Source organism: Lynx rufus, unplaced genomic scaffold (genome assembly GCF_022079265.1).
Source record: "Lynx rufus isolate CCGP_SWC_20201006 ecotype Redwood Valley unplaced genomic scaffold, mLynRuf1.p SCAF_10, whole genome shotgun sequence".
NCBI classification, from domain to species: domain Eukaryota; kingdom Metazoa; phylum Chordata; class Mammalia; order Carnivora; family Felidae; genus Lynx; species Lynx rufus.
In genome coordinates, this window is record NW_025814824.1 from 87,523,834 (window position 1) to 87,551,464 (window position 27,631).

General features: G+C 56.0%; 1 protein-coding gene and 1 long non-coding RNA gene across 2 annotated transcripts; one reads left to right on the top strand and one right to left on the bottom strand.

Annotated features, from left to right (window-relative positions):
• Nucleotides 1-27,426, top strand: MIGA2 (mitoguardin 2). Its single transcript, XM_047070676.1, has 16 exons — nt 1-73; nt 2,788-3,027; nt 3,639-3,849; nt 6,217-6,329; nt 7,483-7,600; nt 7,999-8,135; nt 14,401-14,518; nt 16,473-16,573; nt 17,173-17,288; nt 18,464-18,536; nt 18,730-18,816; nt 22,822-22,920; nt 23,230-23,364; nt 24,343-24,396; nt 25,148-25,264; nt 25,490-27,426. Exons 2-16 carry the CDS (start codon nt 2,932-2,934, stop codon nt 25,694-25,696), a joined length of 1,782 nt encoding a protein of 593 aa, XP_046926632.1. The 5' UTR covers nt 1-73; nt 2,788-2,931; the 3' UTR covers nt 25,697-27,426.
• Nucleotides 23,862-25,593, bottom strand: LOC124504973 (uncharacterized). The gene is made up of 3 exons (XR_006960554.1): nt 25,508-25,593; nt 25,287-25,376; nt 23,862-24,152 (listed from the first exon to the last, which is right to left on the bottom strand). It is a non-coding gene; the product is annotated as an uncharacterized LOC124504973 (long non-coding RNA).
• Nucleotides 27,427-27,631: the final 205 nt, after the last annotated feature.

Here is a 27,631-nt window from a genome sequence, read left to right on the forward strand (position 1 = left end):
GCGGTGTCCTCGAGGTTGGTTGCGCGGGCGCTGGAGAAGGAGACGCTGCCCTTCCGCAGCGATGGGATCCTGGGTGAGTGGCGGCTTTGGTTGAGCCCGCCCGGCGGGCGTCGCGGCAGGGCCTGGGACGGAGGCTTGCAGCTGGTGGGAACCGGGTCTGAGCAAAAGACTGGGTGGGAGCGCAGGTGTCCGGGCTCAGCCGGACTAGAAGGGCCCGGGTTGGAATGAGCGGGTACCCGGGCCGTGGGCGTCGCGAGAGGTGGAACGGAAGGTACCAGGTCAGTGAGGAGATGCCCGGGCCTGGAACGTTGCAGGGGCGCGGGAACCCGAACCTGGGCTGGGAAAGCAGGTGCACCGGCCGAGGTGTCGCCGGTGGGCATCTGGACGACCCTCAAGGATATTCCGGGGGTCGGGTAAGAGGGGAGGGGGCCTGAACTGTGGCTGCGCAGGGTGATAACCAAGATGAAATGAACAGACCCTGAAGAAGGGGATGTTGCTGAGGCCCAGTGTGGGAGTGGCCCGTGCCCAGCGCCCAGCTTGGTCAGACTTGTAAGCTACCTAATGTGGAATGAAGAGAGACTGGGCAGAGGGTGGTTCAGAGGAATGCCTGGGTCCGGGACATTGATGGGGTCAAGGAGGAAAGGCGGGATGCTCAGGCCAGAGTCATTAATGGGGTTGCCCACTTCAAGGGAGGAGGTGCCCCTGCGCAAGATGTGGGCATCCGGGCTGAGGGTGTTGTAAGTGCCACAGTGGCGGTAGAATGAGGATGTTTATGTCCAAGGTTATAGAGTGACTTGTCCAGGTAGGAATGGCATTGGAAATATGCAAGGGTGGGGAGCATTGCTACAGGCTGTCATAGAGAAGAGGAGGCTTCTCCTGGGTTGTGTCGGGGGTGAATAGGGCACAGTTGAGCTGAGTCTGTGGATCCGTCCCTGGAGCAAAGCAGGCTTGGGGGCCCCTGTTGTCACCTTGCACGTGCGACTCTTCTTCTCGTTTGGGACAGCTGAGGCTGCTCTTGACTTTCCTGCAGGCAAACACCTGGCCTCCCAGGCTTCTCTCACTCCTGGAGCATGTGTTCAGGCTCACTGTTGTTACTCCTTGTGGGCTCTTCTCGCTTGCGCCCCAAAATCTTTCAGGTGTGGCATGGAGAGGGAGGTGGCAGTTGTAGTGGACGGCTCAGGGGAAACACCAGAGCTTTGGGATCCTTTGCAGCTGAGGTCACACCCCAGCTTGGTCAGTTAGCGAGGTCGGTCAGGCCGCTTGCCTCTCATGGCCTCGGTTTTCCCATCATAAGCAATGGGCGTCTGTGAGTGACTAGACTCACAGGCCACCGCTTTCCAGGGAGCGCCTGTTCCAAGCCTGGCCTACGGTAGTAAGCGCTTGGGAAATAGTAGCTGCTGATCCCCCGGTGTTCTGGTGTTTTCGTCTCCCCTGCTCCTAGGTCCAGGCCAGGTTGGGGGAGCGGGGGAAGAGAGGGCTGGTTTGTGATATTAACCTGGGCCCCGACCTCTGGAGGTTGCATAGCTCAATTTGCAGCTAAGCAAATTGCAGCTAAGCAAATTAAGCCTCGCAGCCTTGACGACATGACCGTTTCCTTGGTCCTAGACTGTGCCTTTGCTTGCCGCCCCCTCATGCACACAGCCGAGCGCCAGAGTTAGACTGGTGGGATCGTCCATCCTTCGTCCATCCTTCCCGCTCACTGGGGATAAACGGTTTCTTGTGCCGTTCCAGTGATTTTGGCTGCCATCCCAGGTTGATGGGGTCTGTCCTGGCCTGTGTATTCCTTCCGCTTGAGGTCCCGGGAGACCTTGAAGGCATCCTTGGTCTTTGTCGAGGGGGGGGGGAGGGGCGGGGAGCACTCTGCAGGATCTTGGAGACTGGGCAAAGTGTGCTTAAGATGCTTACGCTTATTCGCTGGCTTGGGATGGGGCAGGGGGGGTACCCAGGGGGTCTCAGAAGGCCCCAGGGGAATGTTGCCCCGGTAGTGTGTGGTCCTGTGGCTTCCAGCTCCATGTCGGATTTAGCTAAAGGGTTCTATTGAGCCCAGAGTCTAAAGTCCAGTAGATCTTGGCCCAAGTCCACATTACCCCATACTAGCTGTATGACCATGGATTCCTGACTTAACCACTTTGATCCTCACATTCCTCATTGGAAATTGGCAAAGATGGGGTGGTGGGGGGGGGGGCGGCTAGCTAGCATCTCCTTCACAGAATTGTAACGATTCAGTGAACTAACATACACACGTAAAGAGCTCAGCACAAAGAACTCAGCACAAAGGGCACACGTCACGTGTAGGAGCTGTTGTTATTTGAGGAAATACCCTGCTTGTTCTCATAATACAGCCCGCAGGAAATAAAAACATTCTTGGCTTTGCGGGAGATGAAAAAGGTATAATGATTCCCAGTCAGGGGCATGACCCTTTGTCAGGTGGCTTGAATGTCAGGTGGCTTGACATTTTTGTTTACCCGATGGACCGTGGGGTTTGAAAAGATGGTGAAAGTGTGGCGTAAAGCCCCAGGATTGAGGGTGACTGTCCCATCTCCCAGGCCTTGGGTCCGTTCTTGGGCCAACATGCCAGTGCTGCTGTCCTCTGCTCCTAGGACTCAGGGCGGGCAGAGGGTCTGTGGGGCATTTGCTGGTGGGCGCAGAAGATAGGGGCCCGATTCTGGGCCTGGCATTGCACTGGTAGGCTTTGCGCCCACCTCATCCCGCAGGACACTCTTAGGGGCATTTCGTTGTGTTCACGTGAGCGTTTCACTGTGTCTAACTTGGTCATTCGTCTCTCAGCTCTGTGGAAGGACCCTCTGGTATGTGCATTTCTGTCTTTCTGAGGCGTGGACGGTGCCTGGGACCCAGCCAGCAGCCAGTTGAAGACGTTCTTCTTGGAAGCTCTTGGACCCAACGGCTCTTGCCCAGGGTGCTGGTCCTGCCATGGCGTTCCGGAGGACCGAGGGCATGTCCGTGATCCAGGCCCTGGCCATGACGGTGGCCGAGATCCCTGTGTTCCTGTACACGACATTCGGGCAGGTAAAGGTTGGGGCGGGGGGTTGTGGTCCTGCCTTTACCCCTCTGGTCTCCAAAACACTGAGGCCCTCATCTCAGGGTCCCTAGCATTTGGGAAAGCTTCTCCCTCATTGTTGCTACCCCAGGTTTCTGGGGTCTCCTGTTTCAGCACAGCAAGAAGGACTAGGTTAGGAGTCTGGAGCCCCAAGCCCGCTCTTCACCCTAGGGCTGTATGAGCACTTGACCTCAGTTTTTCAGTCTATAAGAGGGGTCAGTGATGCCCTCTCTGCCAACCTCAAATGTCTGTCACTGACCAGGTCTTTTGACACTTCCTTAAAGCCACTGCAGCTGTTAGGATCATGACCCGTGGAGTTAGGGACACCTCCTGGACCCCAGATGTGATCCCTGTGGCCTTGTCATTTTGCTGTCCCCAGTTCCCCCTCTTTACATCTCCGTGGTCCACGTTTCAGAAGTCCTGGCCAGGTCCCTCCCCTTGGGGCGACTGCCTCTCTATCATTCCTGGTCAGCAAACAGTCCCTGAGTGCCTGAGGCACCCTCCACCCCTCGGGTGCTCCCCAGAGCAGCTCTGCCTGCCACGGAGCTCTGGGCCCCGCCGCCTCCCTCTCTTCCTGCAGTCTGCGTTCTCCCAGCTACGGTTGACTCCAGGCCTGCGGAAGGTTCTTTTTGCCACAGCCCTGGGGACTGTGGCCCTGGCCCTGGCCGCCCACCAGCTGAAAAGGCGACGGCGGAGGAAGAAGCAGGTCGGCCCGGAGATCGGAGGCGCACATCTGGGCACGGTGCCCCTCCCCATCCTCATGGCCAGGAAGGTGCCATCGGTGAAGAAAGGTAGGTGTGAGGCAGTGGGGAGGGCCTGACCTAGAGTCAAGTCCCGGCTGGGCCCCACGTTCGCTGTTGGATCTTGGGCTAGTGACGTCCCGCCTCCAAGCTGATCTCCCCTCGTCTGTGAAGCAGGGATGGCAATAGACCCTTCCCTGAGTCGCCTTGAGGATTTGGTGGGTGATGCGCCCGGGCGCACATGTCCTGTCGGCGGTTGTTCTTAGTATCTGAGGACCCTTTGGGAGCACCTGGGGGTCCAGAGGGGGCAGGTGGCACGCAGCCCAGGGAGGGAAATCCCTGGCGTGGGAGCAAGAAGGGCCATGTGCTTTCAGAGCCATATGGTATTCTGTCCCCCCCCCCCCTTTTAAAAGTTAAGGTTGACTCTGTATACAGTAAGTTCACCCTTTTTCGTGTGCAGTTTTTTTGTTTTTTTTTTTTAAGTTTATTAATTTATTTAGAGAGAGAATCCCAAGCAGGCCCTGCGATATCAGTGTGGAGCCTGAGGCGGGGCTCGATTTCCCGAACCGAGAGATTCAGGAGCAGAAACCAAGAGTCAGACGCTTAAACCTGGGCGCCTCTTTAGCATACAATTCTTCACGTAATTTTGTGTAACACCCGTAGCCATGCTCTCAATCCCCACCCGCCATGACCCTCGCGGTCAGCCCTTCTCCTCTAACCCAGCCCCTGCCTGGTAGGCTCTGAACTGTTTTGTGTGTGCTGCTGTGGCTTTCAAAGCCCTCGTGGCCCCTGTTTATCTTGTAACCCAGCAACCCAGCGTTGGCCATGACCTGAGTGTCCTGTGGCCCTCTTCCCAAGGCAGGAAGTTCTCACAGGCTCACATCTTGGGAGAAACCTGGCTTAAGAAGCAAAAAAAAAAGAACTCCCCAAGGTGAAAATGATTTTTAGTTGTGAATTCTCCTTGCAAAAGGGAAGTTTTCCCTTTGCAAGTGGAAAAACGAATCTTTTGGCTAGTCTAGATTAGGACCTGAGAATTGCTGAGGAGGCTGGGTTTCTGGCTGGCACTGACCCCTGGGAAACCTGGAGCCGTTTCTGCGCCAGCCTCTCGCCTGCCCTCTACCACCAGCACCATCTCTGGTGTTATCTTATTATCCCCTCCCTACTATTCTCACTGAAAATAATTTTGTGTGTGTGTGGGGGTGCCTCAGCTGGCTTAGTCGGTTAAGTGCAGGGCTTCAGCCCAGGTCGTGATCTAATGGCTCATGAGTTTGAGGCCCACATCGGGCTCTGTGCTGACAGCGGGGAGCCTGCTTGGGATCCTCTCCCTCTCTCTCTGCCCCTCCCCCACTCACTTGCATTGTCTCTCCAAATAGATAAACTCTTTTTTCTTTTTTTAATTTTTTTTTTTTAACGTTTATTTATTTTTGACAGAGACAGAATGTGAGCATGAGCTGGGAGGGGCAGAGAGAGAGGGAGACACAGAATCCAAAGCAGGCACCAGGCTCCGAGCCGTCAGCACAGAGCCCGACACGGGGCTCGAACTCACGAGCTGTGAGATCATGACCTGGGCCGAAGTCGGACGCTTAACCGACTGAGCCACCCAGGCACCCCAAAATAGATAAACTTTTAAAAAAACCTATTAAAAATGTTTTCCTATGTGTGTATTAAAAAAAATATTTTTGATGTTCATTTTTGAGAGAGCGAGAGAGAGAGAGAGAGAGAGAGACAGAGTGCAGGAGGGGGAGGGCTAGAGAGAGGGAGACACAGAATCTGAAGCAGGCTCCGGGCTCTGAGCCGACAACACAGAGCCCGACGCAAGCGGGGCTCGAACTCACAAACTGCAAGATTGTGACCTGAGCCAAAGTCAGACGCTCAACCCACTGAGCCACCTAGCTACCCCGGGGCACCTGGGTGGCTCAGTGAGTCGAGCGTCTGACTTTGGCTCAGGTCATGATCTCGGGTTCGTTACTTTGAGCTCCACATCGGACTCGCTGCTGTCAGCCTGATAGCACAGAGCCTGCTTCGGATCCTCTGTCTCCCTCTCTTTGCTTCTCCCCCCAAAAAAAGTCATTGTCTCAAATTCTTCTTGGAAGGAGAAGAATTCCAAATCAGTTAGTCAGCGACACAGGGGAAACTGAGTGAGGAGGAGTTGGGGAAGTTGTCAGTCCTCATTCTCAGACTTACCTGGCCTTCTGGGCCAGGCCCTGCACTGGGTGACAGGGACATGGCAGTGAGCAGGATGACATGCACGGGTGTAGCACTGTGCTAGGTGCGTGCACTAGGCAGCCGTCACCCTGCCTTAGAAGGGTGGGGAGTCCAGGCTCCCAGGTGAGGGAGAGGATCGCCTGGAGGTGGGAACAGCCTGTGCACAGCCTCGGGTCAAAGCCTGCGTGACCCTTGCCCTCCTGTTCCTCACAGGCTACGCCAGCCGGAGGATGCAGAGCCCCAGCAGCAAGAGCAACGACACTCTGAGTGGCATTTCCTCCATCGAGCCCAGCAAGCGCTCGGGCTCCTCCCACAGCCTGGCTTCGGTAACTACCTGGGGGAGGGCACCAGGGGTTCTGGGCTCAGTCCCTGGCACAGAATAGGCCCTAGTTGCTGTCCTCGGGGAGCTTACAGACTGGTGGGAAGCCAGGAGAAGAGATTTCATTTGGTCTCTTCGTTCATTCATTCATTCATTCGCTCGTCCATCCATGCAGGCTTTCAAAAAAAATTTTTTTTAGTGTTTATTTATTTTAGAGAGAGACAGAGACAGAATGCAAGTGGGTGAGGGGCAGAGAACAGACAGGGAGACGCAGAATCCGAAGCAGGCTCCAGGCTCCAGGCTGTCAGCACAGAGCCCGACGCGGGGCTCGAACCCACGAACCGTGAGATCATGACCTGAGCTGAAGTCGGACGCTTAACCGACTGAGCCACCCAGGCGCCCCATCCATGCAGGCTTTCAGAGACTGTCACTGATCACTTATTGAGTGCCAGGCATTGGCGAGAGAAAGGTGGATAGCTGCAGAAGAGAGGTTTGTGGTCTTGTGGGGGAAGATACTGGTCTATGAACATTCATTCATTCACTCATTCATTCATTCATCAGGCACCAAGCAGGCATTTGTTTTATGCTGGGGACTCTGCTGAGGATATAGAGATCAGTGAGATACAGGGCGTTTTTTCTCCTGGAGAGTGGCTCTGGGCTCATTTGCTCATCTCTTTACCCATCCATTCAGCAAGCTCTGAGCTGGGCTCTGCCCTGGGGACTCAGGGGTGACCAAGAAATAGCTCTTGGCCTGGAGGAGCCCACGTCCTGGCAGGGCAAGAAATTGTGGCGAGTGCGGGCTCTGCCCCACCCTGTGCGTGGTGGGTGCTCCCTCAGTCTTCCTAGTCCTCCCAGTACAGAACCCCAGAGCAGGGAATGGACCCAGGGCGGCTTTTGTTGGAGGCTGCTGCTTCCCGGGCCGGGCGTTGGCCTCCATTTCCTCCCACTTCTACATCTTGTGTAAGGGGCCGTCAGGGGCTGAGAGTTGGTGGAAGCCGGCCGTGCTGAGGGTTTGGCCGCCGTGCCAGGGGCCGGCTTTGGGGACGGTCTTCGGAGAGGGTGTGCGACGTGATCAGGCGGTGGGAGGGGCTCGGGTCCTACGAAGAGCCTGGGAGGGCCTTACCCCTTGCCCTCGGGTCCTTGTGCTGCTTGGTGCCCAGATGGTAGCAGTGAACTCATCCAGCCCCACGGCTGCGTGCTCAGGACCATGGGATGCCAGAGGGATGGAAGAGTCTGTGACCGCCGGTGACGGCGATGCGGAGAGTCTCTACATGCAGGGTATGGGGCCAAGAGGCCAGCCTTGGGGGCTCTCCTGGAGCAGAGTCGGGGGAAGAATGGTCTCCTCTCGGGAGCCCAGGCTGGGCTCAGAACACTTTTCCGGGTGCCGCTTTGCAACCCCGCTCCTGGACGCCCAAACCCTCATTCAGGGCTGTTCAGCCATTTCTGGACAGGGGACAGTCTCCAGGAACAACCCTGGTCCGAACGGAGGCCTGTCACCTGAGCCACGGTGGAAAAGTGATCAGGGCCGGGCTCATAGAGTCTTGCCCGTTTTTGTCCTTTGGGGGTCCTCCCGCCTCCTTGGTCTCCTGAGCCCCCTCCCGAGTGACACTGCGTGGGGCCCACCTGTTCTCCGCCACTGAGGTCGGACTCTTGCTTCTCTTCCTGCCCGGGCTCAGGCATGGAGCTGTTCGAGGAGGCTCTACAGAAGTGGGAGCAGGCGCTGAGCGTGGGGCAGAGAGGGGACAGCAGCAGCACCCCCACGCCGGGGGACAGCCTGCGGAACCCCGAGACTGCTTCGGAGGTGCTGTCTGAGGTAGGTGGTCCTCTCCTGTGTCTTTCTGAGCTCCCAGCCGTGGAGGAGGTCGGTGGGGGGTTGGAGCGGCAGCCAGCCGCGGGAGGCAGGGTGGCAGCCTGGCCTTGTGCCAGGCAGTCGCTTGTCCTGGGTGGGAGTTTTCCCCCCGACCAGGGTGTCGATCCAGCCAGGTCACATACTCAACGTGACGTGCCTAGCACATGCCCGACGCTTAGGAATTGCCCAGTAATCCATGGTGATGATCACACCCCGATCCCCACTATGTGAGGAAAAGGGGCATTTTATGAAGGACTGGGGGGAAAAGTAGCCTGCGTTCGATTGAGTGGATCACACAGCCTGTGTCCTGTCTTTTCTTTACATGGTGTGTTTGGCACTGTTAGTATTTCTGTCTTTCTTTTTTTTTTTAATGTTTATTTTTGAGACAGACGGAGTGTGAGTGGGGGAGGGGCGGAGAGAGAGAGGGAGACACAGAATCTGAAACAGGCTCCAGGCTCTGAGCTGTCAGCACAGAGCCCGACGCGGGGCTCGAACCCACAAACCGCGAGATCATGACCTGAGCCGAAGTCGGACGCTTCACCGACTGAGCCGCCCAGGTGCCCCAGTCAGTATTTATTTCAATGTCAGAAAGGAGATAGTAAGAAAGCTAAAATAAAAAATTTTGGCGTAAAGCATAGCAAACACACCTCTTGGGATAGGTGTTTACTGAAGCGTTATCTTGTAACAGTTAAAGACCAGGAAAAAAAAAAAAAAGGAAACTATCTACATGTCAAATCAATAGTGGTCCAGAGTAGGGGCGCCCGGGTGGCTCAGGTCGTGATCTCGCGGTTCATGATTTCGAGCCCTGCGTCCAGCACGGCGCTGACAGCTCGGAGCCCGGAGCCTCCTTTGATCCTGTGTCTCCCTCTCTCTCTCTGCCCCTCCGCTGCTCGCACTCTGTCTTCCTCTCTCAAAAGTAAATCAACGTTTAAAAAAAGAAAATTAAAAAGTGGTTTGGAGTACCATGCAGACGTTAAAAGGCTGAGGACACTCTATATAGGCTGATAGGCTGCTGCCTCCACAATATGTCATTAAGCGAAAAAAGCAAGGTGTGGAATGTGTATAGCATGACCTGTGTGTGTCCATGTTGAAAAAGACACATATCCAGGGGCACCTGGGTGGCTCAGTCGGTTAAGCGTCTGACTCTTGGTTTTGGCTCAGGTCATGATCTCATGGTGTCGCGAGTTTGAGCCCCACATTGGGCTCTGTGCTGACAGTGCGGAGCCTGCTTGGGATTCTCTCCCCCGCCCCCCCCCCCCCCCGCCCCTCTCTCACTCGAGCTGTCTTTGTCTCTCTCAAAATAAATAAACTTTAAAAAAAATTGTTTTAAAGACATATCTAGGTACATGTGTGCCAGTTGGTAACTGCTGGTATGCATGTGGATTTTTCCTTTCCTCTGGACAGATAACTCAGGAAATTATTAACTGTGGTCTGTGAGGAGAGGGTCTACAAGGAAAGGGGGGAAAGGGGTTTCATGTCACTTTATCATTTGTCTTTCCTGATTTCAAGCCTTGCTTATGGGGAGGGTTTGTATAGGTGATAGGATTGTGGACTGTTTAGTATTTTTTTAATGTTCATTTATTTATTTTGAGAGAGAGAGAGAGAGAGCATGAGCAGGGGAGGGGCAGAGAGAGAGAGAGAGAGAGAGAGAGAGAGAGAGAGAATCCCAAGCAGGCTCCGTGCTTTCAGTGTGGAGCCTGATGCAGGGCTCGAACTCATGAACCATGAGAGATCATGACCTGAGCCCAAATCAAGAGTCTGGACCCTTAACCGACCGAGCCACCCAGGCGCCCATGGACTGTTGTTGAGTTTTTGTACTTTTCTGTATTTAAACGACAACAACAACGACAAACCTATGAGCTCCTGTCCTCTGCTGGGGCGAGGACAAAGCGGGGGCTCTTTGGGGAGCAGTCTGACAGTCTCTGGAGGGTCAGTCAGGGTCTAGCCAGGAAACGGAAGCAACTTCGGGTGTTAAAAAGGGAGGTTAGCCCAGGGAATTACGCAGGTGGCCCAGGTGAGGGAGGAGCCGAGAGCTTTCGGGCTGGAGGGGTGTGCCCAGAGCGCAGGAGCCACAGAACCCAGAACCATGGAGGGGGCTTACCAGCAGGGGTCACCCCGTTTGGGCAGGGTGGGGCAGAGATACGGTGTGAGTCAGGACTGGGAGAGGAGTTTCTCTGCCCATTGCCCCACTCCACACCTCCTCCACCTGCGCCTTGGTTGGCCATGAGCCAGTTGGCAGGGGAGCCTGGGAAATAGTTTGAAGTATAAGGATGAGGACATGCCTGGCACCGGCTGAAGGTGTGGTGCCCTCTTCTCTAGCTAGGGACATTGGCTCAGAGGCCTGCCACACAAAAGGAGCAGTGTCGCTACAGGAACATCAGAGAAAGTCCCCGGGGGGGTGACAAAGCCTCTGGTGCCCAAGGGCAGAGCTGCACCAGGTCACCTCTGCCTGTGGCGGCTGATGGACACCTGCAGGACTCTGTCAGGTCGTGGAAGGGAAGAGAGGCAGTTTTAGTTCCAAAATGGTATTGATTGCTAAGACTGCATCTGAACATTCTAGAACTTTCATCGTCTTCTTCCTGAAAGCGATGAAGAATTCCCTAAAGAATAGTGAAAACGATAGGAATGGAAAAGAGTGGGGGGAAAAAATGCCCAGTGTTTGATGCGCAGCTCGTGTTGTGTCACTTGGGCAGAGGCCTTCCGCCTCCCTGCATGCTGGGGCCCTCGGCGGGATGCCACTGCCAGCCGTAGGACCCCGGCGCACAGTAGTTGCTCAAGAAATGATCTTTAGTGTCAGTATATTGATGCCTATGACCCTCCATCCAGACATAACCACTTGGTATCCTTCCAGGCGGTTTTCTGTGCTAAAGAATTTTTAACAGGTTTCTTAGAATATTATTCGTATCCCATACGATTCATTTCCATCCAGTTCCATTTTGAATTGTGTAATTCATTGGCTTTTAGTATATGGAGGGTTGTGTGGTTATCACCACAATGAGCTCTAGAACATTTTCATCATTTCCCCAAGGAATCCCATGTACTTCGTCAGACCCCCTCCGTCCCTTTGTGCCCCCCAGTCCTAGGCAGCCACTCATCTACTTTTCCTCTCTATAGATTTACCTGTTCTGGACATTTCTATAAATGGGAGTCATGCAATTAGTAGCCTTTATGATTGGCTTCTTTCCTATGGCATATTTTTTTAAGGTTCACTCTAATAACTTGGATCACTACTTCATTTCTGTTTATTGCTGAGTAATATTCAATTGTATAGATGTACCACATTTTATTTATCCATTCATCCGTTGATGGGCATTTGGGTTTTTGTGGGGTTTTTTTTTGATGTTTATTTTTGAGAGAGGGAGAGTCAGAGCGTGAGCGGGAGAGGGGCAGAGAGAGAGAGGGAGACACAGAATCCGAAGCAGGCTCCAGGCTCTGAGCTGTCAGCACAGAGCCCAACTCAGGGCTCGAACTTACCAACCGTGAGATCATGACCTGAGCCAAAGTCGGACGCTCAACAGAGCCGAGCCCCTGGGTTGTTTTTACTCTGTGGCTCTCCGGAGGAACGCTGTTACGACCATTTGTGTGCAGGTTTTTGTGTGAGCACGAGATTTCAACTCTCTTGGGTGTGTACCTAGGAGTGGAGTTGCTGGGTGCTGTGGTAACACTACGTTTGACATTTTGAGGACCCTCCAGCCTGTTTTCCGTAACGTGCCATGTTACGTTCCAATCAGCAGTGTAGGCGGGTTCTGATTTCTCCATGTCCTCACCAACACTCCTTTTTGCGTCTTTCTGGTTCTAGGCCTCCTAGTGGGTATGAAATGGTTATCTCATTGTGGTTTTGATTTGCATTTCCCTGGGCTAACAGTGTGCTTATTGGCCATTTGTAGGTCTACGGAGAGATGTCTATTCGGATCCTTTGCTTTATTTTTAATTAGGCTATTTGTCTTTTTTTTTTTTTTTTAATTCAGTAATTTTATATATTACTCGGTGCTCATCATGTTAAGGGTACTGTTAATCCCCTTTATCCGTTTCCCTCCCCGCTGCCCTGGCAACCAGCAGTTTGTTTCCTGTATTTAAGAGTTTGTTTTTTTGTTTGTGTCTTTTTTTTGCTTTGTTTCTTAAGTTCCACATATGAGTGAAATCACACGGTGTTCGTTTCTGTCTGACTTATGTCACTTAGCATTATATTTTCTAGATCCATCCATGTGTTGCAAATGGCAAGATTTCATTCTTTTTTATGGCTGAATAATACCCCATTGTATTTATATACCACATTTCCTTTTTTTTTTTTTTTTACGTTTATTTATTATTGAGAGACAGACACAGAGCATGAGCAGGGGAGGGGTAGAGAGAGGGGGAGACACAGAATCCGAAGCAGGCTCCAGGCTCCGAGCTGTCAGAACAGAGCCCGACGTGGGGCTCGAACTCACAAACTGCGAGATCATGACCTGAGCCAAAGTCGGACAATTAACCAACTGAGCCACCCAGGCACCCTCGTAGACCACATCTTCTTTATCCATTCACCTGTGGATGGACACTTGGATTTACGATAGCCAACATACAGAAGCAATCCAAGTGTCTACCCATAGATGAATGGTTATATTTTTTTATTATTGACTTGTAAGGGCTCTTCATTCTAGATACAAGTCCCTCATCGGGGACAGGATCTGCAGATACTTTCTCCCATCCTGGGGATTGTCTTTTCACTTTCTTGATGGCATCCTTTGAAGCACAGAAGTTCTTAATTTCAATGAAGTTCAGCCTATGCTTTTTCTCTTGTCATTTGCGCTTTCGGTGTGACCGTGACGGCAGAGAAACGCTCCCTAACCCGAGGCCGCTTCGCAGAGAGAGAACTGGCAGGCCTCTTCCAGAGCTACAAGGCTCTGCCTGCCACGTTGTGCGGGGTCTGGTCCTCTCGGGGAGTTGGGCCAAGTGGACGGTGGGTCTGAGGTTCCCTGGGCTCTGCCGGGCTCTAGCTGGGCAGGCTGGGCCACTTAACCTCCCTTGAGTTTTCCTCCGTGAATCGGGGTCGTAGGCCCACCTGCCTTCGAGGATGCCGTGAGGCTGAGCAGCGAAGTGCCTGGTTCAGGGTGAGCACTCAGTGTAAGCAGCCATCTCCGTCATCGCCGTCCTCCTCTGAGCCCTTCCACCTCTGTCCCCAGGCGCCTGAGGCCAGAGCCGGCCCTCGTCTCCTCCCCAGAGTCCGGTTACCTGCGGTTATAGGATCTGGCAGCATTGGTGGAAAACAGAGCCAGGCCTGCCCGTGCCTGGCCCCTTGGTTGAGAAGCTTCTGGGGTCAAAGGAGTGGTGTTTCTTTCCACATACCAGCCTGGAGGCCAAGGGCAGTGGGGAGGTCACTGAGCCACAGGCTGCTGCCCCTCAGGTGCAGGACGTTCCCGAGCACACGCGGTTAGTAGTAACAGTGGAATTGGGAACTGTGGAATAGGGACTGTATTAGTGTTACTACACATGTATATATATCAGATGTCTTACATGATGAGTATTATATTACAGCTTCCACATTACGTGCATGTTGTGTATCGTATCACGATGATTGTTACAACAGCCAACACATACTGGTCATCACCACAGGCCAGTCTCGCGTGCAGGGCTTTGCATACCCTCTTTCCTTCAAGTTTTCCCTAAAATTCTAGGAAGTAGGTACTCTCATCTCAGTTGACAGATACGGAAACAGAGGCTTAGAATGAGGAGGTCGTCTACCCGAGGTCACGCCATTTGGAACTGGTGGTGCCGAGGACACAACCCAGGTCTGCTGGGGTCCAGAGCAGCCTTGTTCCGTGCGGAGCCATATAGCTCATTTAAAGTTTCCTAGAGACCATGCTCAAAAGCGGAAGGAAACCGGTAAAAATCACGTTGGTAATACATTTTCTGTGGTCTAGTACATCCAAAATATTGTCATCTCAACACGCGATCACCGTGGAACATCATGGAGATGTTTCAGAGGACTTTTGTTCGTTCGTTGGTGGGTTTCCGGCACTAAGTGTTTGAAATCCGGCATGTGTTCCTACTTACGGCACATCTCCGTTGGGACAGGCCACATTTCAAGTCTCAGTCGCTCTGTGTGACTGGCCGGCCGCTGTGTTGGGCAGCTCAGGTCTAGATACGTACTCTCGCTGCCGGGCCCCAGAGCCTGCTCCCCTCCCCGCCATCATTGGTGAGGGAAGGGGCTGTTGGCCTGGGGAGTATCGAACCGTTGTTTTAATTGCAGCCAGAGTCACAGCGAAGGGAGTTTGCAGAGAAGCTGGAGTCCCTGCTGCACCGGGCCTACCACCTGCAGGAGGAGTTCGGGTCCACCTTCCCCTCCGACAGCGTGCTGCTGGACCTTGGTGAGCTGGCCCGGTACAGGCTGGGGTGGGATGGGGTGGGGGCAGGGTGGAGGTGGGAGGTGGCGAGAGACCGGGGTGTGGGCTCCCTCAGAGCCTTTGGACTTCATTTGATCACTGCCTTATTGCATAGATGGGGCAACTGAGGCTTCAAGGGGCAGAGGCGTTAGGGTGCCTGGGTGGCTCAGTCCGTTAAGCATCCGACTCTCGATTTTGGCTCAGGTCACGTTCTCTTGAGATCAAGCCCTGCATTGGGCTCTGTGCGGACAGCGCAGAACCTGCTTGGGATTCTCCCTCTCCTTTTTCTTCTGCTGCGCTCGTGTGTGCACGCTCTCTCTAAATAAACCGACTCAAAAGCAAGGTGAAGACTTACTGTGTATATTTAAAAAAAAAAAAGAGGCATTCTTTTTTTAAGTTTTCATTTTTTTATTGAGAACGTTTTTTTCCTCCAAATTTTTATTGAAATTCTATTTAGTTAACATATAGCGTAACTTTGGTTTTAGGAGTAGAATTTAGTGATTCTTCACTCTTACATGACACCCAGTGCTCATCACAACAAGTGCCCTAAAAGTTTTATTTTTATTTTATTTTATTTTTAAAGTTTAATTTTTTACTTAGAGAGAATGTGAGCAGGGAAGGAGCAGAGAGAGAGAAAATCCCAAGCAGGCCCCACACTGTCAGTGCAGAGCCAGCCCGACGTGGATCTTGATCCCACGAACTGTGAGATCATGACCTGAGCCGAAGTCAAGAGCTGGGCGCTCAACTGACTGAGCCACCCAGGTGCCCCTAAAGATTTCATTTTAAACTAATCCCCACACCCGACGTCGGGCTTGAACCCTGAGATCAAGAGTCACATGTGCTACTGACTGAACCAGCCAGGCGCCCCGGTGGCGGTCTTTTACACGTAGCAGACAGGAGCAGGGCTTGGTGTGGCCCTGGGAGTCCCTGGCCAGTGTGCTCTGCCCCATCCCCTCGGAGCAGACCTTCAGGTGTGGATGTTGGCATCTCCCCTGACGGCTGCTCCAGGCTTTTGGTTTGAGCCCTCTTCTGTGGGCACCAGGTAGGCAGAAGGGATGGTTCATGTGGAGATTAGTTGAAAACAGGCCAAAGGGCCAAGGAAAAAGTCGTCTTATTGCCTACTCCTCTGAGGTACAAGTACATGATGTCGCCGAGAGGTCATGAAGATGTTGAGCCAGACGGCCATCGTTCTCCTGGTGCCCGCCGTGTGTCAGACCGCACGCAGTGAGCGGGCCCCAGGACCCTTCTCTGGGTGCTGTCAGCCCCGAGGGGGTGTATCAGACTCCCGTGTCCGGCCCCTCGGCTCTGCCAGCGGCGACGCGGGCCTGGCAAGGGCTGGCTACCTCGACATACCCCGCCATGGCCTGTCTCCAAGTGGCTTTGCCTGAGGAGGAACCCTGCCCCCTGTGGCCTCCCCATGTGGCAGAGGAGGCTGGTGGGGCCATTAGGGCCACGGTCTCTGCTTATTGGAGAGACCTTTCCTCAGAGCCCTTGAAGGTCCGGACCCCTGCAGGCCTTGCGTGGGTGGGGCTGGCAATGCCAGGTGGTCCGTGGACTCCCTTGAGTTCTGACCAGTGGCTAAGTTTCAGTTTGTCAGAAGGGGGAGTCTCCTTGCTCGGGGCCGCACAGTACAGCGGAGCCTGCCCGTGCAGAGCTCAGGGGCCATCGGGCCCAGGGTGCGGCTGCATGGCCCCCTCAGCAGCCTCGTTCCGCGCCTAACCGCGCCCACCTCCAAGGATGGCGTACCGTTGAAAGAAGCGATTCATTTGAGGCCGTGAGCCCAGAATCTTCACGCGCGAGTGTTCAGTAAATAGGAGCTGCGCGGTCAGTAGCGGCATCTGGCCCGGCATCGCCTGTTGGTAGCTGGGCACGTGCGCATTCCAAAAAGCCCGGTGATTTCGGACTCTCAGCTCAGCCCTTCTCTTCCTGCTTTTCCCAGAGAGGACCCTCATGCTCCCCTTGACAGAGGGCTCCCTGCATCTACGGGCGGACGATGAAGACAGCCTGACCTCTGAGGATTCCTTCTTCTCTGCCACAGAGGTGACCTGGCACGGGGTGGATGGGCAGAGAGGGAGGACGGGGTGGAGTGAAGTCCAGGCCCCTGTGTGAACTCTCACCGTGAGCACTGGGTCACGGGAAAGCGAAGGCATTTCCTCTGACAGGGGCGGAACTTGGCAGTTACCAAGCGCGGCTCCCTGGGGACTCCACGCACTTGCTGGGGACAGGGGAGCCTGCGAAGCTGGGGTCATAGGTCCTGTGGGTGAGGGCAGGGGTCTCCACCCCCATGGCTCCAGCCCACACTGACCTCTCCCTTCTTAGACTGCATGCCTGTTGCTTGGCGTTAGTCTCCTGTCACGGCCACACGTGTCAGGCCCAGCTGTCCTGCCCGGGGGAGGGTGGGGGGGTGGTGAAAGTGTGGGCACCTGTCCAGCAGATGGTCCCTTTGGGAAGGGCTCCTGGAGATGGGGATGCTGAGGACTGAAATCTAGGCCTCTGGCCTCTTGGCTCATTGTTCCCTCTGGCATCCCCTCTGAGATGTTGGCCCTCGGGTGTCCCCTGGGCAGGCACCCTCACCCGCTGGGATGCGGTCGACAGAGGCTTTGACACGACCTTCCTCTTCCTGCACACCCTCCCCCCAGCTCTTTGAGTCCCTGCAGGTGGGAGATTACTCGATCCCGCTCTCCAGGCCGGCCGCCGCTTACGAGGAGGCTTTGCAACTGGTGAAGGAGGGGAAGGTGCCCTGCCGGACCCTCAGGTGAGCGTGTGTGGAAGGAGGCGGGGGGTTGGGGGGGCGGGCAGGGGGCAGGTGGGTGCACCTTGTCCCCCTCAGAGGCCGGAGAAGCCAGCCAGCAGTGCTTGGTGAGGACTCAGCTGGACAGGCTGGCCGAGGGCCACGGTGCTCCTGACCCAGATGCGGAGGGCTGAGGACGGCCTTAGGTTCCGAGACAGACGGGCCCGAAACTAGCAACCACAGACCCGTGTAATTAGTGAGTTAACCATGATTTCTACTTCCGCGAAGTTGTCAGAGGGCTCTAGCCATTCTGTTAGTGGGCACTCTCTCTGAGCCCTGTGTCCCAAAGGAATCCGTCCTGGCAGCAGCCCCGAGGCCGGGCTCTGGGGACAGACCCGATCCTTGCCGGGTTCTGTCCCTTTGTCGCGCGTAGGACAGGTTGCCTAACCTCTCTTGGCCTCAGTTTTCTCATCTGTGGCATAATTCGGTTTCTTGTTCATCTTAAATTAGTTTTGCCACTTGATATGGAACTCAGAACTTGACTTTTGGCCGTGACTCCAGATTTAAGCATGTGCATTTGAAGTTCACTGACTGAGGGGCACCTGGGGGCTCAGTTGGTTAAGCTTCCGTCTCTTGATTTCGGCTCACTGTTCGTGAGTTCGAATCCCCTGCTTGGGATTGTCTCTCCCTCACTCTCCGCCCCTTCCCTGTGCTTGCGCACGTGTGCATACACACACTGTCTCTCTCTCTGTCTCTCAAAATAAATAAACTTTAAAAAGTTCACTGACCGAACGTGGCTGGAAAGCCTGGTTGAAGCCTTAGTGAGGCGCATGAGGGTGGCCAGAATGGGCGGGAGCCCCCCGTCCTGGCACTCTGCCAGCTGGGACCTGCTTGGCCGTTCCAGTCCCCTGCCAGTGAGGGGCCCTTGCTGGCTGGGGCCTGAAGGAGGCCGAGGTCGGCCCGACTCCCAGTGTCCAGACCGGCCAGCTGTACTCAGTGCTCCTGAGGACATGTCCTCAGAGACCAGCTAGTCAGCCTCTTCCTTTGGTTTGGGGGCAGCCGAGCCCTAGAGGAGGGCAGGCACTTGGCCAAAGTCACGCTGCCTGGCTGAGGCGGGGCCACGCACGGCTCCACCCCGACCCCACAGGGGCGTCGCTGGACGGGGCCCAGGGGGTGTGACTGTGTGTGCTTCCCCACAGGACTGAGCTGCTGGGCTGCTACAGTGACCAGGACTTTCTGGCCAAGCTGCATTGTGTGCGGCAAGCCTTCGAGGTGGGTGTCGGGGACGCCTGGGGAGGACGAAGCTGGGGCTGGGGACAGTCAGGCGGGTCTGCCAGGCCTGCTCCCGCCCCTGGCTCCTGTGCACAGACAGAGTCACCTGCCTGGCCCATTATACTGACCTCTCCGCCAGCTTTGGGGGATTGCCAGCCCGACGGCTCGCTCCCCTCCGTTCCTCATTCCTTAGGGTCTTCTGGAAGACAAGAGCAACCAGCTTTTCTTCGGGGAGGTTGGCCGGCAGATGGTGACGGGCCTGATGACCAAGGCCGAGAAGGTAGCTTTTTTCAGGTTTTCTTCTCACCTTGTCTTTTTTATTTTTATTTTTGTAACTTTTATTTGGTTCTGTTAAAAAAAAAAAAAACAAAACCTAATCTGAAATCAAGCTGAGGAACTTTGACTTCATCCTGAAAGCTCTAGGGGAGTTTGCTGGAAAAGGCTTAGGGGGGTTTCCTGGGCTAATTTTTTTTTTTTTTAATTTTTTTTTTTGAGACAGAGTGAGAGCACACATGCACGTGGGCTGGGGAGGGGTGTGTGGGGGAATTGCAGAAGATCCAAAGCAGGCTCTGAGCTGACAGCAGCGAGCCTGACGCGGAGCTCAAACCCACAAACCGCGAGATCATGACGTGAGCTGAAGTCAGACGCTTAAGCGACGAAGCCACCCAGGCGCCCCTCCTGTACTAATTTTTAAAAATATGGACCCGTCTTGCTTTAAAACAAAATTTTTTTTTAATGTTTATTTAATTTTTGAGAGAGACAGAGAGCAAGCAGGAGGAGGGAGACACAGAATTGGAAGCAAGCTCCAGGTTCTGAGCTGTCAGCACAGAGCCTGACACGGGGCTCGAACTCACAGACCACGAGATCGTGACCTGAGCTAAAGTCGGCCGCTTAACCGATTGAGCCCCCCCAGGCGCCCCAAAGACCTGTCTTGCTTTTTACCTGATGATACCATCACGCGGTTTTACACAATTTAGTGACTCTAAAATGCAAACCATCATCGGTCTCCGTGAGCCCCACCTGCCAGAGACCGAGGTGTTTCTCCTGCTCGGTTTCATGGACTGATAACCCTTGGACATGGTTGTTTAATTTCCAAAGCGCCCTGCAAACTGTTGGGCAGCTTTATTGTGTTGTGTAAGAGCGTATCTTGTCTATCTGTCCGTGTCAGCAGGTATGGTTACTTTTACTGATTGCGCAGTAGTCCGTCGGGAGGGCTGACTGTGGTTCGGCTGGTGCTCCAGTGGGTGGACGTTACGGTTGTGTCTGATGTTCCCCCGTCACACTGCTGTTCTAGTCTGTCTGCTACGGACCTCTTTAGGTACCTTTGGTTTTCCGTGGGGCAAAACCCAGATGTGGCAATCCCGTGTCTTGGGCCCAGTTAGAAGGGCTTCCCGGTGTGCTGTCTGAAACGCCTCAGCAACTTAATGACCGAAGCTCCTGCCAGCTGTGTAACAGTGCGTCTCCTTACGTCTTGGCCGATGCTGGGTCTCAGTGATCCTTTTAATCTGTTGTATCCATTCCTTCACATTTCTTCATTAATAAGGTTGCCTGAGTTGTCATGTTGATCGGTCCCTTGTTGGAGCAAAGCCCTTGAAAATGCCTCCCCCCACCCCCCAGGACTTTCACCTCACTGTCTGAGTAATGGTTCCCAAAACACGCCTCTGATCTCGTTACCCAACTGCCTGACGTGCTCCCTCGCTTCCGTTGCCTTTGAGGCTTTTGAAACTCAGAAGGCCTTTGAAACTCGGAAGACCGAGTTTCGTTTTGTGACCGGCTGCCATGTGCACTTGGCCTCGTCCAGACCGAAGGGCTCAGGCTTTTAGCGTATAGGCTCTTCCAGACGTTCTCCCTGATCCGGGCCTTCGCATATGGCACAGGGTGGTCCCTAAACACCTGGAACACTGATCCTCGATGCTGTTGTTGTTAACTACTTTACTGTCGAATACGCACACGAGGGTATAAAAACAGATATCTAGGATTTAATGAAAAGATCAACCCCTGTGTGCCCAGCACCGAGGTTAGGAGGTGGAACTTACACCAGCATCTGGAAGCCCCCCTCACCCCCCCCCCTTCTTTGCTCTTCCTTGCTTCCCCATCTTCTAAGCCCCTGCTGGCCCGTCTGTCTCCTCAGGAGGACTCTGCCAAGAGCCCTTGGGCTCACCCCGCCAGCACACCCACCCTGCACCCCATTTGTGGGTTGCTCTTTGTCACTGCTCTGTGAGCTCCGTGAGGGCCAGGACCACAGCTGTCCCGGCACAGGTGTGCCCAGCCCCAGGGCCTGGCACGGGGCAGGTGCTCCATAAGGGTGCATAATTATTCTCCCAGCAGCCGCTGTTTACCCGGCAGCGGGCCCTGAGCTTTAGACACGTCTCTACCTCTAGTAGCTCCTTTAGTCCTGACTACACTGTCCACTCAGCAGATGAGGAAACAGAGCCTGAGGAAGGAGAGGAACTTGTGCAGGTCTCTAAGTGTGGGAAGGCTAGAGTTGGCATTTGAACCCAGGTTGGCCTGACCCCAGTTGTGCCCTTGGCCTGTTCTCTGTGGGCTCCCAAGAGAGTGAAGACGCGGACAAGTGAAGGGTGGGCAGGTGAGGCTAAGGTGAGTGCCAGGAGCTTAGCAGATGGCCTGATCTCTGTGGCCGCTCCCTGCGAGGCCCAGGAGTACAGCTCTCCTCTTTCTGCCTCCGCTCGGGTGCGGGACGTAGGTTTGGTGAATGGCTGGTTAGCACTCTGGAGAGCGGAGCTCACCTATGCGGAGCCCTGGGACTGGAGCGGGAACCGACACAGCCCTGTTGGGTTGTCGCAGGCAGGCAGAGCTGGGAGGGTGCCAGTCCTGTGGACAGCACCCAGGCTCTAGACTTGAGAAGTCAGACCACTTCGTCACTGTGTGTCCATGGGCCAGACATGCACCCTCTCCAGTGTGAGTGGGTGTGCCCCAGGGACCTTGTGAGATGGTGTCAGACATGCTTGGCCAGCCCTTATCTTCATCGTCCTCCTTTACGTATGAGGAAACTGAGGCTTCTGGAGGTTAAGTCGTGGTCAAGGCCATCCTAGCAAATTCTCTCTGAAACTTAACATAAATGGTTTTTCTATTTTTTTCTTTAAATGATTATAGAAATACTCATGCTCATTTTACAAAAACCCAACAGATACATAACAGCAAAAAGAAAAACCGTCCCCAACTCCACATGTTCACATTTTGGCGAACATCTGTCTGGTGGCTTCTCCACCCATAGTTCTTTTTTTTAAAAAAATTTTTTTTTTCAACGTTTATTTATTTTTTGGGGGACAGAGAGAGACAGAGCATGAACGGGGGAGAGGCAGAGAGAGAGGGAGACACAGAATCGGAAACAGGCTCCAGGCTCCGAGCCATCAGCCCAAAGCCCGACGCAGGGCTCGAACTCACGGACCGCGAGATCGTGACCTGGCTGAAGTGGGACGCTTAACCGACTGCGCCACCCAGGCGCCCCTCCACCCATAGTTCTTTATAAGGGGTGGCAACCTGCCTGTGCGGTCGTGTGTCAGCTCCACCCTGCCTGGCTCTTGGGCACATCACTGATCTCCCGCAGCCTCGGTATTCCTAATTAGAAAGTGGGTATACTGCTGGACCATTCCTCTTAAGACTGCACGAATTCGCTGAGTTGGCCCCTATCAGCACAGCCCCTGGCACGTCCCAGCCTTCCGTGTCCGTGGATGCACGTCCACGTGTGCACGTGGCGTCGCTAGCCCCAGCTCTGCCCCACAGCCCCAGAGAACGGAGAGCCCGTCCTGTGTGCTGGCAGCAGCAGGTCTCGTATGCTATTTATCATTTAGGCCCAGGCACCAGGCTGGTTGTGTAACAAGCCGGAGCTCCCCAACTCCCCCAGAATCGGCCCGTGAGTGTGGGCCGCAGGTTCTCCCGTCTCACCAGTGGCAGCCGGGGTCGTGCAGATTGGAATGTTTGGCTGCTTGACTCAACCTCCTGTCCTCACGCATCTTTGCAAAGTGAGCTCATGGTGTCGTGCGCATCTGCCGGAAGGCACCTGGTACTCCGTCGTGAGCTGGTCTGAGACGTTGCAGGGTGCGCTGTTGTTGAACCTCTCCCAGACGTGGCCTGGTGTCTGCAGAGGCGCGTAGCGGTGGGTAGAGGACACTTCTTGCTGGGTGTCCTCCACGGCCGCTGCTCGGGGATAGGCCTCAGCCCTGCCTTGGCTCGTCCCCCATGCACAGGCCTGCCCCTGTGATCTAGTCCAAGTGAGTCTTAGAGCCTCTCTCATGACCAGAGTGGGTTGTGCTTCTCCCCACAGAGCCCCAAAGGCTTCCTGGAGAGTTACGAGGAGATGATGGGCTATGCCCTGCAGCCTGAGACCTGGGCCACCACGCGGCTGGAGCTGGAGGGCCGTGGGGTGAGTTGGTTTGTGCTGAGCCCCAGTGCCCTGGGGTCCCTTGCACCGAACATCCTTGAGCAGGGAAGGGTTGCCTGTGCCGAGCTCTGCCTTGATTCTGAGGGTCTGAGGTGGCTCCGTTGCTGTTGCCAGCGGGCCCAGGCTGCTGGGGAGATGGCCCCGGCTGTACCCCATTGCGGCCCAGGGATGCGCCCACTCACCTGTGTGTTCCCACCCAGGCCCCCACACACCCACGCCTCTCTGGACTCGGTCTTCCCGCCTGGACAGTGGCCCTGCAGCCTTCAGAGCATCCCTGCTGCCCTCTCACAGGTGGTGTGCATGAGCTTCTTCGACATTGTGCTGGACTTCATACTCATGGACGCCTTCGAGGACCTGGAGAACCCCCCGTCCTCGGTGCTCGCCGTCCTGAGGAACCGCTGGCTGTCAGACAGCTTCAAGGAGACGGTGGGTGGCCGCCCTCCACATCCTGCACACGCTCCCGTCACCCACGCGTTGGCCTGGACCCTGCTTTCCTCCGTCCCTGGCTCTGGGCACCAAGGCTGGGCCCCCTACCCCCGCCGTCAGGCAGCGGTCACCCTGCCGGGCAGGCTTCCCTCCCCCGCTCGATGTGGGGCTGTGGGCTGGGCAGACCAGCATCTGCGCTGGAGCAGCTTCCCAGGGGAGGCTGATGTTCTCTGCGCCTGTTTAGAACCCACGCAGTGGGGGGCATTTCCTTCTGCACTGTGGTGTCCCGTGGTGAATTCTGCTCCGTTTTAATGCACGTTATTTTAATTTTATTTTAATTTTTTTTTCAACGTTTTTTATTTATTTTTGGGACAGAGAGAGACAGAGCATGAACGGGGGAGGGGCAGAGAGAAAGGGAGACACAGAATCGGAAACAGGCTCCAGGCTCTGAGCCATCAGCCCAGAGCCTGACGCGGGGCTCGAACTCACGGACCGCGAGATCGTGACCTGGCTGAAGTCGGACGCTTAACCGACTGCGCCACCCAGGCGCCCCTTAATGCACGTTATTAAGTCAAGTTAAGACATAGGAAGAAGGAAGGAACAGCAGGAGAGTGCAGGGCCCCTCAGGCAGCTGTGCTCCATGGCCTGGGGCTCGTCTTCTACCCGCAGTTTGTAGGCGGTGACCATGGACCCCCACGACCTCTGAATGAGGTGGAGGTGCTCGGCCATGGCCGTTTCACAGCGAAGGGAACTGCGACCCGGGGAAGATCAGCCGCTAGTTGAGGGGCCTGCGGCAGTAAGGGTTAGAGTCCAGGTCAGATTTAGGTGTGACTGGTTCCTAGTTGAGGGGAAGGAAGCAACAGAGCTCAGGCACCAGGCCCCCGCTTCCTGCTTGGGTTGGGGAGAGCTGGGATCAGGGAGGGACTGCAGGCCCGACCTGTCATTTGAAACCTGGGTGGGGTCCCATCTTTGATTTAGGCCCTGGCCACTGCTTGCTGGTCAGTCTTGAAAGCGAAGAGGAGACTGCTGATGGTGAGTGACCCTCGCGGGGCGGGGTGGGGCGGGGCCCCCAGTGCTGCTGACCAATCTGCACAGCCTGAGCTGGGGGCGGGGCTGCTGGGGGCAGGGTGGGCGGGGCCCGGCAGAAGAATGCCCCCCTCCCCCCCCACGAGGAGGTCCAGTTGAGCCCCCAGGCCCTGCTGTCCCTTCTGGCTTCTGTCACAGCACTGGCCACCTGTCCTGCCCTTTCTCTCTCCCTTTCCCAGGGGGACCTCGAAGGCACACATAGGTCCGCTTAATCTCTCCAGGACCCAGCACAGCGTGGGCCACTGGAAACTGTTGAAGGGCCCGTGGGGAAAAGGGCATCCTTGAGGGAGGAAGGGCCCACAAGAGGGGTGGAGGCCGGCATGGCGGAGGCGTCTGGGTGTGGCTGGCGGAGTCACCTCCCTCCCACCCACAGGCGGCTGGTATCTGTACTCCCAGGCAGTGCCTGGCGCTCTGACTGGGCCGTGATCTATCGCTCTCCTCTGCCAGCCAGGCCCTGCTGCCCAGCTGATACCAGCTGCCACTGCCGAGTACTCTGGGCACTTCTGGTGTGGAGCCCAGCCCGCCCCCTTCCTCGTGTAGTCCTCACAGCAGCCCCGAGGTTACCCCCCATTCTGCAGAGGTGAAAGCCCCTGTCACTTGCCCGGCGTCACCCAGCGAGCACGTGACTGAGCCAGGCCCCCCCCCCCCCCCCCCCAGCTTGGCCGCGTCCCAGCCCTCAGCCTCACCACTTTTGCAGGTGCCTGATGGCTTCATCTCCCATTTCTACTCCGTATCGGAGCATGTAAGCCCCGTCCTAGCCTTTGGCTTCCTCGGACCCAAACCCCAGCTTGCTGAAGTCTGTGCTTTCTTCAAGGTAAACGGAGTGCGTGGCCTACCTGGGCTGCTCCCCGAGAAGGGGTGAGCGGGGGTGCCTGGGGGGAGCCTGGCCGACGTGGGTCCGGAGGAAGCACCAGGAGGGCGGGAGCCTGTGGACGGGTTGGGGGAGGGTCAAGGGGCTTTGGGTGGTCCAGAGGATGTCAGTGCGGGGGGCAGGGGGGCAGGGGCCGTGGCCGAGGCCCAACGCCAGCCCTCCCCCCAGCACCAGATCGTGCAGTACCTGAGGGACATGTTTGACCTGGACAATGTGCGCTACACTTCGGTGCCGGCGCTGGCAGACGACATCCTGCAGCTGTCCCGGCGCCGCAGCGAGATCCTGCTTGGCTACCTGGGGGCGCCGGTGGCCAGCAGCATTGGCCTGAACGGGGCGCTGCCCCGAGAGAACGGCCCCCCGGAGTTGCTCCAGTAGTGGCGGGTGGGCGCTCGGGGAGGGATGCTGCCTGGGTCTTGTCCACATGGCGATGGTAGTGAAAAGGCCGTCTCCTCCCCTCCTTAGGGTTGGTGTCGAAGGGCCTGGGTGTCCCTGGCTGTCACCATCGGCAGAGCCTGGGCTTTGGTGGCCTAGGGCAATTGTCCCTGATCATCTGGGAATCCCTGCAAACTTCCTTGGAGAGGGTTGGAGCCCTGGGGGCCTGCCTGACTGCCCTCAGCTGTCCCTGGGCAAAGCAGCAGCTGGACCAGCGGCTTGTGGGGCCTGAGGGAGAGGAAGGTGGTCAGAGAGAGACATTGTTGTGAGGAGGGGTGGGACAGGCAGAGCCGGAGGGCTGCTGACGACGGGGCTGGGAAGGTAGAGGTGGAAGACGGGGTGGTGGGGCTCTGGTGAAGGCCACGGATGGCCTGAGCTAGAAGGGACCTGGGCTTTAGACCGTCTCTTGGTGCCCAGTGCCTGCTGGCCCCCACCCCTGCCACCACCCTAGAGACTTTGCAGCTCCAGATTGGGAGGGTGGGGGCCACAGAGTGCCTGGTGTGGGAGGGGTACCTTAGACGGGTGGCAGGCCTGGGCCATCCAAGGGTGGGACGGGGTGGGTCTGCTTTCCTTGTGCTCACGTCTGGGCAGGGACTGGGCCCTTGGCAAACCCAAGCAGGAAACCAGGATGCTGTCCTCTGACATTCCCTCGTCCTGCCAAAGACTGTCACTTCTCTTCCCCTTTGCCACCACCAAAGATGGAACAGGTGGGGCTGGTCCTCCCGCCCCACCCACCTGCCTCTGTGAGCCTGGAACCCCCTGGGTGGTGCTAGGGCTGAGCTGGAGGCTCTGACCAGGGTTCATCGCAGGCCTGTCACCTATGCTGCCGTCGGTGGCGGGCCCAGGGACCACATCGGGCGGGTCAGAGGATGTACAGGGCTGGACTGGCTCCCCTGCCCTCATTAGGACAAGAAACTTTGCCGGGCGCTTTGCCGTTGGCTCGACGCACAAACGCTCCAGCTGTGCATCGGCTGGTCCTCCAGCCGTCCCCACCTTGTCCCCACATCTGCCGGGTGCTGTGAGCCCTGCAGACTGACTTCACTCAGTGTTTTCACCGGAGGTGGGATGTTTTATTTATTGCCTTAACACTTTATTTTGTGATTCTGCCCCTTTCATGCTGAGAGGCCTCCCAGAGAAACTGAGTTCTTCCTCCTTGTTCTCCGTACCCCGGAGGACTGGCTCCTCAGACCACGGCCCCTCTCCCCCGAATGGCAAAGGGGTCCTGGGAGGGAGAGAGAAGGGAAATGGAGAGGGGTGGTGCGGATCCGGCCCATCACCTCCCTGCACGCTCGCTCCTGCTCCCCCAGGCTGGAGGACCCTGTGTTGAGCCAGGGCTCTGCCCCAACCCCCCCCCCCCCCCCGAGGCTGGTGTCCAGGAAGGAGCAGCCTCCTGCATGGGAAGGCCCGGGGGGACCCTCCTCCCCTCCAGCCCCACATTCCGTTCATTTGCACTTCCCCTGCACTCTGAACGTCATCTTGAGCCTGGGCCCCCCCAGCTACTCTGGTTTGCTCCCAGATCACTCAGAGTAGTGTTTTCATTTGTCTTTGTTTACACGTCCATGCACTGCCTCTGGCACTTGATTTGTTGCAGCTTCCAACTTTTGTATGGTAGAGCGTGTGTGCATCGACCTCAAGTCAAATAAATGATTTATTAAACAATGTCCTTCCACGTTGCCATGCTGATGGGTCCATTTGCTTCCTGGGCCACCGCTGGGGACTCGCTCCTTGGGGTGCAGTTGGTGGAGTTTCCGGGAGGGCAAAGGCCGAGGGAAGCCTGGCGAGCCCCTTTGAGGCTACTTCGCAACCCGGCAGCGTGGAGGGCCCCTAGGGTTGGGGGTGAGGTGGGGGAGTGGTCAGCACAGTGCTTAAGGCCACTGG